The sequence below is a fragment of the Crinia signifera genome, chromosome 3 (assembly GCF_055691185.1).
Source record: "Crinia signifera chromosome 3, ASM5569118v1, whole genome shotgun sequence".
NCBI classification, from domain to species: Eukaryota; Metazoa; Chordata; class Amphibia; order Anura; family Myobatrachidae; genus Crinia; species Crinia signifera.
Genome location: NC_139219.1, coordinates 332,672,392 through 332,686,010, shown reverse-complemented (window position 1 = coordinate 332,686,010; position 13,619 = coordinate 332,672,392). Strand labels below are relative to the sequence as shown.

At 54.6% G+C, this 13,619-nt stretch overlaps 1 protein-coding gene across 3 annotated transcripts in view; it reads right to left on the bottom strand.

Annotated features, from left to right (window-relative positions):
• KIF3C (kinesin family member 3C) overlaps positions 1-12,089 on the bottom strand; it is a 61,840-nt gene extending 49,751 nt beyond the window's left edge. Inside the window, exons 1-2 of one of the 3 annotated variants that reach the window (XM_083178905.1) lie at positions 11,606-12,085; positions 10,046-11,522 (exon numbers count right to left, since the gene is read on the bottom strand). In XM_083178905.1, the coding sequence (XP_083035031.1) occupies positions 10,046-11,458 (1,413 nt within the window). In that variant the 5' untranslated portion in view covers positions 11,459-11,522; positions 11,606-12,085. Of the gene's footprint in view, positions 1-10,045 lie in introns of all 3 variants that reach the window. The other 2 variants (XM_083178906.1, XM_083178904.1) reach the window with 2 other exon arrangements.
• Between the last annotated feature and the right edge of the window lie 1,530 nt (positions 12,090-13,619).

Sequence of the window (13,619 nt, the reverse complement as noted above, 5' to 3'; positions counted from 1 at the left end):
GGAATATGTGAGCGTGGAGGTGTGCAGGTAGATAGCAGCACAGGTGTATGGGGAGAGTGATGGGGAATATGTGAGCGTGGAGGTGTGCAGATAGATAGCAGCACAGGTGTATGGGGAGGGGGATGGGGAATATGTGAGCGTGGAGGTGTGCAGGTAGATAGCAGCACAGGTGTATGGGGAGAGGGATGGGGAATATGTGAGCGTGGAGGTGTGCAGGTAGATAGCAGCACAGGTGTATGGGGAGGGGGATGGGGAATATGTGAGCGTGGAGGTGTGCAGATAGATAGCAGCACAGGTGTATGGGGAGAGGGATGGGGAATATGTGAGCATGGAGGTGTGCAGGTAGATAGCAGCACAGGTGTATGGGGAGAGGGATGGGGAATATGTGAGCGTGGAGGTGTGCAGGTAGATAGCAGCACAGGTGTATGGGGAGGGGGATGGGGAATATGTGAGCGTGGAGGTGTGCAGGTAGATAGCAGCACAGGTGTATGGGGAGGGGGATGGGGAATATGTGAGCGTGGAGGTGTGCAGGTAGATAACAGCACAGGTGTATGGGGAGGGGGATGGGGAATATGTGAGCGTGGAGGTGTGCAGGTAGATAGCAGCACAGGTGTATGGGGAGGGGGATGGGGAATATGTGAGCGTGGAGGTGTGCAGGTAGATAGCAGCACAGGTGTATGGGGAGGGGGATGGGGAATATGTGAGCGTGGAGGTGTGCAGGTAGATAGCAGCACAGGTGTATGGGGAGAGTGATGGGGAATATGTGAGCCTGGAGGTGTGCAGGTAGATAGCAGCACAGGTGTATGGGGAGGGGGAATATGTGAGCGTGGTGTGCAGGTAGATAGCAGCACAGGTGTATGGGGAGAGTGATGGGGAATATGTGAGCGTGGAGGTGTGCAGGTAGATAGCAGCACAGGTGTATGGGGAGAGTGATGGGGAATATGTGAGCGTGGAGGTGTGCAGATAGATAGCAGCACAGGTGTATGGGGAGGGGGATGGGGAATATGTGAGCGTGGAGGTGTGCAGGTAGATAGCAGCACAGGTGTATGGGGAGAGGGATGGGGAATATGTGAGCGTGGAGGTGTGCAGGTAGATAGCAGCACAGGTGTATGGGGAGGGGGATGGGGAATATGTGAGCGTGGAGGTGTGCAGATAGATAGCAGCACAGGTGTATGGGGAGAGGGATGGGGAATATGTGAGCATGGAGGTGTGCAGGTAGATAGCAGCACAGGTGTATGGGGAGAGGGATGGGGAATATGTGAGCGTGGAGGTGTGCAGGTAGATAGCAGCACAGGTGTATGGGGAGGGGGATGGGGAATATGTGAGCGTGGAGGTGTGCAGGTAGATAGCAGCACAGGTGTATGGGGAGGGGGATGGGGAATATGTGAGCGTGGAGGTGTGCAGGTAGATAACAGCACAGGTGTATGGGGAGGGGGATGGGGAATATGTGAGCGTGGAGGTGTGCAGGTAGATAGCAGCACAGGTGTATGGGGAGGGGGATGGGGAATATGTGAGCGTGGAGGTGTGCAGGTAGATAGCAGCACAGGTGTATGGGGAGGGGGATGGGGAATATGTGAGCGTGGAGGTGTGCAGGTAGATAGCAGCACAGGTGTATGGGGAGAGTGATGGGGAATATGTGAGCCTGGAGGTGTGCAGGTAGATAGCAGCACAGGTGTATGGGGAGGGGGAATATGTGAGCGTGGTGTGCAGGTAGATAACAGCACAGGTGTATAGGGAGGGGGATGGGGAATATGTGAGCGTGGAGGTGTGCAGATAGATAGCAGCACAGGTGTATGGGGAGAGGGATGGGGAATATGTGAGCGTGGAGGTGTGCAGGTAGATAACAGCACAGGTGTATGGGGAGAGTGATGGGGAATATGTGAGCGTGGAGGTGTGCAGGTAGATAGCAGCACAGGTGTATGGGGAGAGTGATGGGGAATATGTGAGCGTGGAGGTGTGCAGGTAGATAGCAGCACAGGTGTATGGGGAGAGTGATGGGGAATATGTGAGCGTGGAGGTGTGCAGATAGATAGCAGCACAGGTGTATGGGGAGGGGGATGGGGAATATGTGAGCGTGGAGGTGTGCAGGTAGATAGCAGCACAGGTGTATGGGGAGAGGGATGGGGAATATGTGAGCGTGGAGGTGTGCAGGTAGATAGCAGCACAGGTGTATGGGGAGAGGGATGGGGAATATGTGAGCGTGGAGGTGTGCAGGTAGATAGCAGCACAGGTGGATGGGGATGGGGAATATGTGAGCGTGGAGGTGTGCAGGTAGATAGCAGCACAGGTGTATGGGGAGGAGGATGGGGATTATGTGAGCGTGGAGGTGTGCAGAGCACAGGTGTATGGGGAGGAGGTTGGGGAATATGTGAGCGTGGAGGTATGCAGATAGATAGCAGCACAGGTGTATGGGGAGAGTGATAGGGAATATGTGAGCGTGGAGGTGTGCAGGTTGATAGCAGCACAGGTGTATGGGGAGGGGGATGGGGAATATGTGAGCGTGGAGGTGTGCAGGTTGATAGCAGCACAGGTGTATGGGGAGAGTGATGGGGAATATGTGAGCCTGGAGGTGTGCAGGTAGATAGCAGCACAGGTGTATGGGGAGGGGGAATATGTGAGCGTGGTGTGCAGGTAGATAACAGCACAGGTGTATAGGGAGGGGGATGGGGAATATGTGAGCGTGGAGGTGTGCAGATAGATAGCAGCACAGGTGTATGGGGAGAGGGATGGGGAATATGTGAGCGTGGAGGTGTGCAGGTAGATAACAGCACAGGTGTATGGGGAGAGTGATGGGGAATATGTGAGCGTGGAGGTGTGCAGGTAGATAGCAGCACAGGTGTATGGGGAGAGTGATGGGGAATATGTGAGCGTGGAGGTGTGCAGGTAGATAGCAGCACAGGTGTATGGGGAGAGTGATGGGGAATATGTGAGCGTGGAGGTGTGCAGATAGATAGCAGCACAGGTGTATGGGGAGGGGGATGGGGAATATGTGAGCGCGGAGGTGTGCAGGTAGATAGCAGCACAGGTGTATGGGGAGAGGGATGGGGAATATGTGAGCGTGGAGGTGTGCAGGTAGATAGCAGCACAGGTGTATGGGGAGGGGGATGGGGAATATGTGAGCGTGGAGGTGTGCAGATAGATAGCAGCACAGGTGTATGGGGAGGGGGATGGGGAATATGTGAGCGTGGAGGTGTGCAGGTAGATAGCAGCACAGGTGTATATGGAGGAGGGATGGGGAATATGTGAGCGTGGAGGTAGATAGCAGCACAGGTGTATGGGGATGGGGAATATGTGAGCGTGGAGGTGTGCAGATAGATAGCAGCACAGGTGTATGGGGAGAGTGATGGGGAATATGTGAGCGTGGAGGTGTGCAGATAGATAGCAGCACAGGTGTATGGGGAGGGGGATGGGGAATATGTGAGCGTGGAGGTGTGCAGGTAGATAGCAGCACAGGTGTATGGGGAGAGGGATGGGGAATATGTGAGCGTGGAGGTGTGCAGGTAGATAGCAGCACAGGTGTATGGGGAGAGGGATGGGGAATATGTGAGCGTGGAGGTGTGCAGGTAGATAGCAGCACAGGTGTATGGGGAGAGGGATGGGGAATATGTGAGCGTAGAGGTGTGCGGGTAGATAACAGCACAGGTGTATGGGGAATATGTGAGCGTGGAGGTGTGCAGGTAGATAGCAGCACAGGTGTATGGGGAGGAGGATGGGGAATATGTGAGCGTGGAGGTGTGCAGGTAGATAGCAGCACAGGTGTATATGGAGGAGGGATGGGGAATATGTGAGCGTGGAGGTGTGCAGGTAGATAGCAGCACAGGTGTATGGGGAGGGGGATGGGGAATATGTGAGCGTGGAGGTGTGCAGGTAGATAACAGCACAGGTGTATGGGGAGAGTGATGGGGAATATGTAAGCGTGGAGGTGTGCAGATCGATAGCAGCACAGGTGTATGGGGAGGGGGATGGGGAATATGTGAGCGTGGAGGTGTACAGGTAGATAACAGCGCAGGTGTATGGGGAGGGGGATGGGGAATATGTGAGCGTGGAGGTGTGCAGGTAGATAGCAGCACAGGTGTATGGGGAGAGGGATGGGGAATATGTGAGCGTGGAGGTGTGCAGGTAGATAGCAGCACAGGTATATGGAGGAGGGATGGGGAATATGTGAGCGTGGAGGTGTGCAGGTAGATAATAGCGCAGGTGTATGGGGAGAGGGATGGGGAATATGTGAGCGTGGAGGTGTGCAGGTAGATAGCAGCACAGGTGTATGGGGAAGGGGATGGGGAATATGTGAGCGTGGAGGTGTGCAGGTAGATAGCAGCACAGGTGTATGGGGAGGGGGATGGGGAATATGTGAGCGTGGAGGTGTGCAGGTAGATAGCAGCACAGGTGTATGGGGAGAGGGATGGGGAATATGTGAGCGTGGAGGTGTGCAGGTAGATAGCAGCACAGGTGTATGGGGAGAGGGATGGGGAATATGTGAGCGTGGAGGTGTGCAGGTAGATAGCAGCACAGGTGTATGGGGAGAGGGATGGGGAATATGTGCGCGTGGAGGTGTGCAGGTAGATAGCAGCACAGGTGTATGGGGAGGGGGATGGGGAATATGTGAGTGTGGAGGTGTGCAGGTAGATAACAGCACAGGTGTATGGGGAGAGGGATGGGGAATATGTGAGCGTGGAGGTGTGCAGGTAGATAGCAGCACAGGTGTATGGGGAGAGGGATGGGGAATATGTGAGCGTGGAGGTGTGCAGGTAGATAGCAGCACAGGTGTATGGGGAGAGGGATGGGGAATATGTGAGCGTGGAGGTGTGCAGGTAGATAGCAGCACAGGTGTATGGGGAGAGGGATGGGGAATATGTGCGCGTGGAGGTGTGCAGGTAGATAACAGCGCAGGTGTATATGGAGGAGGAATGGGGAATATGTGAGCCTGGAGGTGTGCAGGTAGATAGCAGCACAGGTGTATGGGGAGAGGGATGGGGAATATGTGAGCATGGAGGTGTGCAGGTAGATAGCAGCACAGGTGTATGGGGAGAGTGATGGGGAATATGTGAGCGTGGAGGTGTGCAGGTAGATAGCAGCACAGGTGTATGGGGAGAGGGATGTGGAATATGTGAGCGTGGAGGTGTGCAGGTAGATAGCAGCACAGGTGTATATGGAGGAGGGATGGAGAATATGTGAGCCTGGAGGTGTGCAGGTAGATAGCAGCACAGGTGTATGGGGAAAGGGATGGGGAATATGTGAGGCTGGAGGTGTGCAGGTAGATAGCAGCACAGGTGTATGGGGAGAGGGATGGGGAATATGTGAGCGTGGAGGTGTGCAGGTAGATAGCAGCACAGGTGTATGGGGAGGGGGATGGTGAATATGTGAGCGTGGAGGTGTGCAGGTAGATAATAGCGCAGGTGTATGGGGAGATTGATGGGGAATATGTGAGCGTGGAGGTGTGCAGGTAGATAGCAGCACAGGTGTATGGGGAGAGTGATGGGGAATATGTGAGCGTGGAGGTGTGCAGGTAGATAGCAGCACAGGTGTATGGGGAGAGGGATGGGGAATATGTGAGCGTGGAGGTGTGTGGGTAGATAATAGCGCAGGTGTATGGGGAGATTGATGGGGAATATGTGAGCGTGGAGGTGTGCAGGTAGATAGCAGCACAGGTGTATGGGGAGGGGGATGGGGAATATGTGAGCGTGGAGGTGTGCAGGTAGATAACAGCGCAGGTGTATGGGGAGGGGGATGGGGAATATGTGAGCGTGGAGGTGTGCAGGTAGATAACAGCACAGGTGTATGGGGAGAGGGATGGGGAATATGTGAGCGTGGAGGTGTGCAGGTAGATAGCAGCACAGGTGTATGGGGAGGGGGAATATTTGAGCGTGGTGTGCAGGTATATAGCAGCACAGGTGTATGGGGAGGGGGATGGGGAATATGTGAGCGTGGAGGTGTGCAGGTAGATAGCAGCACAGGTGTATGGGGAGGGGGATGGGGAATATGTGAGCGTGGAGGTGTGCAGGTAGATAGCAGCACAGGTGTATATGGAGGAGGGATGGGGAATATGTGAGCGTGGAGGTGTGCAGGTAGATAGCAGCACAGGTGTATGGGGAGAGGGATGAGGAATATGTGAGCGTGGAGGTGTGCAGGTAGATAGCAGCACAGGTGTATGGGGAGGGGGATGGGGAATATGTGAACGTGGAGGTGTGCAGGTAGATAGCAGCACAGGTGTATGGGGAGAGGGATGGGGAATATGTGAGCGTGGAGGTGTGTAGGTAGATAATAGCGCAGGTGTATGGGGAGATTGATGGGGAATATGTGAGCGTGGAGGTGTGCAGGTAGATAGCAGCACAGGTGTATGGGGAGGGGGATGGGGAATATGTGAGCGTGGAGGTGTGCAGGTAGATAACAGCGCAGGTGTATGGGGAGGGGGATGGGGAATATGTGAGCGTGGAGGTGTGCAGGTAGATAACAGCACAGGTGTATGGGGAGAGTGATGGGGAATATGTGAGCGTGGAGGTGTGCAGGTAGATAGCAGCACAGGTGTATGGGGAGAGGGATGGGGAATATGTGAGCGTGGAGGTGTGCAGGTAGATAGCAGCACAGGTGTATGGGGAGAGGGATGGGGAATATGTGAGCGTGGAGGTGTGCAGGTAGATAGCAGCACAGGTGTATGGGGAGAGGGATGGGGAATATGTGAGCCTGGAGGTGTGCAGGTAGATAGCAGCACAGGTGTATGGGGAGGGGGGTGGGGAATATGTGAGCATGGAGGTGTGCAGGTAGATAGCAGCACAGGTGTATGGGGAGAGGGATGGGGAATATGTGAGCGTGGAGGTGTGCAGGTAGATAGCAGCACAGGTGTATGGGGAGGGGGGTGGGGAATATGTGAGCATGGAGGTGTGCAGGTAGATAGCAGCACAGGTGTATGGGGAGAGGGATGGGGAATATGTGAGCGTGGAGATGTGCAGGTAGATAGCAGCACAGGTGTATGGGGAGGGGGAATATGTGAGCGTGGTGTGCAGGTATATAGCAGCACAGGTGTATGGGGAGAGTGATGGGGAATATGTGAGCGTGGAGGTGTACAGGTAGATAACAGCACAGGTGTATGGGGAGAGTGATGGGGAATATGTGAGCGTGGAGGTGTGCAGGTAGATAACCGCACAGGTGTATGGGGAGAGGGATGGGGAATATGTGAGCGTGGTGTGCAGGTAGATAGCAGCACAGGTGTATGGGGAGAGGGATGGGGAATATGTGAACGTGGAGGTGTGCAGGTAGATAGCAGCACAGGTGTATGGGGAGAGGGATGGGGAATATGTGAGCGTGGAGGTGTGCAGGTAGATAACAGCACAGGTGTATGGGGAGGGGGATGGGGAATATGTGAGCGTGGAAATGTGCAGGTAGATAGCAGCACAGGTGTATGGGGAGGGGGATGGGGAATATGTTAGCGTGGAGGTGTGCAGGTAGATAACAGCACAGGTGTATGGGGAGGGGGATGGGGAATATGTGAGCGTGGAGGTGTGCAGGTAGATAACAGCACAGGTGTATGGGGAGAGGGATGGGGAATATGTGAGCGTGGAGGTGTGCAGGTAGATAACAGCACAGGTGTATGGGGAGGGGGATGGGGAATATGTGAGCGTGGAGGTGTGCAGGTAGATAACAGCACAGGTGTATGGGGAGGGGGATGGGGAATATGTGAGCGTGGAGGTGTGCAGGTAGATAACAGCACAGGTGTATGGGGAGAGGGATGGGGAATATGTGAGCGTGGAGGTGTGCAGGTAGATAACAGCACAGGTGTATGGGGAGAGGGATGGGGAATATGTGAGCGTGGAGGTGTGCAGGTAGATAACAGCACAGGTGTATGGGGAGAGTGATGGGGAATATGTGAGCGTGGAGGTGTGCAGATAGATAGCAGCACAGGTGTATGGGGAGAGTGATGGGGAATATGTGAGCGTGGAGGTGTGCAGGTAGATAGCAGCACAGGTGTATGGGGAGGAGGATGGGGAATATGTGAGTGTGGAGGTGTGCAGGTAGATAGCAGCACAGGTGTATGGGGAGGAGGATGGGGAATATGTGAGCGTGGAGGTGTGCAGGTAGATAACAGCGCAGGTGTATGGGGAGAGGGATGGGGAATATGTGAGCGTGGAGGTGTGCAGGTAGATAGCAGCACAGGTGTATGGGGAGAGGGATGGGGAATATGTGAGCGTGGAGGTGTGCAGGTAGATAGCAGCACAGGTGTATGGGGAGAGGGATGGGGAATATGTGAGCGTGGAGGTGTGCAGGTAGATAGCAGCACAGGTGTATGGGGAGAGGGATGGGGAATATGTGAGCGTGGAGGTGTGCAGGTAGATAGCAGCACAGGTGTAAGGGGAGAGGGATGGGGAATATGTGAGCGTGGAGGTGTGCAGGTTGATAGCAGCATAGGTGTATGGGGAGAGTGATGGGGAATATGTGAGCGTGGAGGTGTACAGGTAGATAACAGCACAGGTGTATGGGGAGGGGGATGGGGAATATGTGAGCGTGGAGGTGTGCAGGTAGATAGCAGCACAGGTGTATGGGGAGGGGGATGGGGAATATGTGAGCGTGAAGGTGTGCAGGTAGATAGCAGCACAGGTGTATGGGGAGAGTGATTGGGAATATGTGAGCGTGGAGGTGTACAGGTAGATAACAGCACAGGTGTATGGGGAGGGGGATGGGGAATATGTGAGCGTGGAGATGTGCAGGTAGATAGCAGCACAGGTGTATGGGGAGGGGGATGGGGAATATGTGAGCGTGGAGATGTGCAGGTAGATAGCAGCACAGGTGTATGGGGAGAGTGATGGGGAGAGTGATGGGGAATATGTGAGCGTGGAGGTGTGCAGGTAGATAGCAGCATAGGTGTATGGGGAGAGTGATGGGGAATATGTGAGCGTGGAGGTGTGCCGGTAGATAACAGCACAGGTGTATGGGGAGGGGGGTGGGGAATATGTGAGCGTGGAGGTGTGCAGGTAGATAGCAGCACAGGTGTATGGGGAGAGGGATGGGGAATATGTGAGCGTGGAGGTGTGCAGGTAGATAGCAGCACAGGTGTATGGGGAGAGGGATGGGGAATATGTGAGCGTGGAGGTGTGCAGGTAGATAGCAGCACAGGTGTATGGGGAGAGTGATGGGGAATATGTGAGCGTGGAGGTGTGCAGGTAGATAGCAGCACAGGTGTATGGGGAGGGGGATGGGGAATATGTGAGCGTGGAGGTGTGCAGGTAGATAGCAGCACAGGTGTATGGGGAGGGGGATGGGGAATATGTGAGCGTGGAGGTGTGCAGGTAGATAGCAGCACAGGTGTATGGGGAGAGGGATGGGGAATATGTAAGCGTGGAGGTGTGCAGGTAGATAACAGCACAGGTGTATGGGGAGGTGTGCAGGTAGATAGCAGCACAGGTAGATGGGAAGAGTGATGGGGAATATGTGAGCGTGGAGGTTTGCAGGTAGATAACAGCACAGATGCTGAAGGGTTAATCACACACCTGTGATAGTGTTTTACCAGCCTGACACTGAAGAGTTAATCACACACTTGTGATATTAGCTATCAGTCTTATGGGTGAGTCGCACAGCTGCGATAATGTCTAAGCCTGACACTGAAGGGTTAATTGTATCAATAATCGATAAGTGTGGGAACCACCTTGATACACCAGTGACAATGTGTACAGTCTGATAGAGAAGGGTTAATTACCTATTTATGCCAGTGTGTACCAGCCTGATACAGAAGGGTTAATCACCCATTGATGCCAGTGTGTACCAGCCTGATACAGAAGGGTTACTCACCCACTGATGCCAGTAGGGTACCAGTCTGATACAGAAGGGCTACTCACCCGCTGATGCAAGTAGGGTACCAGTTGCACCTTGGTGGGCACACTGTCTGAGCAGAGTGGACAGCTGATAATCATCTCCCCTCCCATCACTGCTCGGGTATAACCTAATGACTGGCATGACTGCAGTAGGACAAATCACATCTGTACCAGCGTTCTGGATTATTAACCATTCTGTCTAATATTTGTAACATTATATATCCCAAGACATAAGGATGAATTACCTTAAATTTCACAGCCAGCATCTCGGTGGCTTTTTGCTCCTTGGTCAGATCCTCCATCATCTTCTCCTTTTCCTCGATGAGCTTAAGTTTCTCCTCTGCGAGCAGACTGTGGTCATCCTGGATGGCTGCCTTCTCCTGCTGAAGCCTCTCAGCCTGCTCCTTCAGGTAACACCCTACGTTCTTCTCGATGAGGTTATCATCGTTCTCCTCCTCGGCCTCTGTATCCTGAAGACTCTCACCATCCAGCGACTTTTTCCTGCGACTGTTTCTCCTGCGTTTCTTACTCAGCATCCCGCGTTTCTCCAGCTGGGCCTTCAGCCTGGCGATCTCTTCCTGAAACTCCCTCAGTAGAGTGTCCTTGGGGTCCTCGTTAATCCTTGGCTTGTTTTTGATGTTTTTAGCCCTGTTGGCAAACCTGAGTGTGGACAAGGTCTCGTCAAAGTGGTGGGAAGCGGGGCCTAGGGTGGCGACCATGATGGTCTTGGCATTGCCACCAAGAGAGTCCTGCAGTAGGCGGGTGAGTTTGGAGTCTCTGTACGGGATGTGGGTGCTCCTGCCATCCACCAGGGCTGATATGACGTTACCCAGCGCTGACAGAGACAAGTTGATTTTTGAGGCCTCTTTGGGCCGCTCTCCATTCACCGCTGTTTTGCTTTGCCGCTCACTGCCAGCCAAGTCCACCAAGTTGAGTTTGCCCACTCGAATATGTTCCTCCCCATCCACACCCAGTTCACTGCACTCTATTGTTATGACAAAAATAGTGTGAGACCTAGAACTGTGCTCGTTCATGTTGGTACAGGCGACCGATCGGGCCTGGTTGCCTAGATTCATGACATGTTCAATCTCCTTCACATTCTTGGTCACAAACGAAGAGAGGTCCTTGATGTAGACCCCACTGTCTGGGTTCTCTTTCAGTTCTAGTTTCTTGTATTGGTCTTTGCACAAAAGGTCTCTGATCTCCTCCTGGTAGATCTCCAGGTAAGAAGCCCTTACCAAATATTGCTGATTCTGAGACCGGGAGATATGGGTGAAAATGTGATCAAAGCAGTTGGGGATAACCCCTCTTTTATCCAGCTCAGCCCAGAAGCCTTGCATGGTGTAGGTCTTGCCTGTGCCCGTCTGTCCATAAGCAAACATGGTCCCGTTGAATCCTTGTAAGACAGAATCTATAAGGGGCCTTACAGTCTCATCGTACAAGTCTGCCTGCTTTGAGTTGGCATCGTAGACTGCATCAAACGTGAATGTCTTTGGCAGCTCCCCAGGATTTGCCCTGGGATTCCGGATGGTCACCTGCCCCAGTTTCACATCCATAGACACTATTCTGTCGTACCCAGCTGCCTCCTCTTTCCTGTTGACGGGGCGGCATCTTACCACCACCTTGAGCGCCTCGCTGGTCTTGCCCTTGCTGCACATCTTAGCGATGGTCTCTCCTCCTACGTCTCCTCTTCAGTGATGTTGATTATTCCAGGCAGCACACCTAGGAACACACAGAAATATCCTCAGGCACTCGTCGTCATGAGTAGATCTGGAATACACCAACTCTGGCAGATGCCTCCTCACCTTCTCTCTTCTGACCTGGATTAAGCGGGCCCAGTAATCTCCAGGCAGCAGCTCCCTGTAGATAGCAGGTCATCCATTGCACATCCTTCCATTAGATGCAGGAATCGGGTACAAAGCCTGTATCCCCAGGGCTAGGTCACCACCGTCAGCGATGGCTGAATGACATAAAGGACATTATGGGCAGTGGTGATGCCGGGTGCTGGTGTCACTCACAGATTCATCTCTTGTAACCTTCTGTGATGGTCCTGAGGGACAGCTGGAAACGCCTAGTCCTCTGCCAGCTATGGATGCTCATTCATTGCAGTGCAGCCGCTGTCTGTGTGTGAGGATGACAGGGAAAAACAGAGACCGAGGACTGGGGGCGGGCTCTGGGAATGATGCTGGGGAGGGGGAGATGCCTGCACTGGCAGCAGGATAACACAATAACATACAGCAGCAGCAGCAGCTTCCATATCAGAGACAGCCCCAGGGGAGGTGTAATGTTCCCATGCATGGGAATTCTGGGGGCTGTAGTTCTCCGCTGATAAGATCTAAGAGCAGAGAAATATCTGCATGATTAACCAGGCTCTGTACAAGGCTGGAAGCCCCGCAGCCTAGATCAGCTGCTCAGAGATACAGGGCAGAGGGCAGAGGAATGGCACCGCAGCCCCCAGTGCCACTCTGCATAGCCCCCTATTACTCTGCACGGGGAGGTGCCCGCATAGGCCCCTATTACTCTGCACGGGGTGGTGCCCGCATAGTCCCCTATTACTCCGCAGGGGGAGGTGCCCGCATAGCCTCCTATTACTCCGCAGGGGGAGGTGCCCGCATAGCCTCCTATTACTCTGCACGGGGAGGTGCCCGCAAAGCCTCCTATTACTCTGCACGGGGTGGTGCCCGCATAGTCCCCTATTACTCCGCGCGGGGAGGTGCCCGCATAGCCCCCTATTACTCTGCACGGGGAGGTGCCCGCATAGCCGCCTATTACTCTGGGCGGGGAGGTGCCCGCATAGTCCCCTATTACTCCGTGCGGGGAGGTGCCCGCAAAGCCTCCTATTACACTGCACAGGGAGGTGCCCCCATAGCCTCCTATTACTCTGCACGGGGAGGTGCCCGCAAAGCCTCCTATTACTCTGCATGGGGAGGTGCCCGCAAAGCCTCCTATTACTCTGCACGGGGAGGTGCCCGCATAGCCTCCTATTACTCTGCACGGGGAGGTGCCCGCATAGCCTCCTATTACTCTGCACGGGGAGGTGCCCGCATAGCCGCCTATTACTCTGCACGGGGTGGTGCCCGCATAGTCCCCTATTACTCCGCGCGGGGAGGTGCCCGCAAAGCCTCCTATTACACTGCACGGGGAGGTGCCCGCATAGCCTCCTATAACTCTGCACGGGGAGGTGCCCGCATAGCCCCTTATTACTCTGCACGGGGAGGTGCCCGCATAGCCTCCTATAACTCTGCGCGGGGAGGTGCCCGCATAGCCTCCTATTACTCTGCGCGGGGAGGTGCCCGCATAGCCTCCCATTACTCTGCACGGGGAGGTGCCCGCATAGCCTCCTATTACTCTGCACAGGGAGGTGCCCGCATAGCCTCCTATTACTCTGCACGGGGAGGTGCCCGCATAGCCCCCTATTACTCTGCACGGGGAGGTGCCCGCATAGCCCCCTATTACTCTGCACTGGGAGGTGCCCGCATAGCCCCCTATTACTCTGCGCGGGGAGGTGCCCGCATAGCGGCCTATTACTCTGCGCAGGGAGGTGCCCGAATAGCCGCCTATTACTCTGCACGGGGAGGTGCCCGCATAGCCTCCTATTACTCTGCACGGGGAGGTGCCCGCATAGCCTCCTATTACTCTGCACGGGGAGGTGCCCGCATAGCCTCCTATTACTCTGCACGGGGAGGTGCCCGCATAGCCCCCTATTACACTGCACGGGGAGGTGCCCGCAAAGCCTCCTATTACTCTGCACGGGGAGGTGCCCGCATAGCCTCCTATTACTCTGCACGGGGAGGTGCCCGCATAGCCCCCTATTACTCT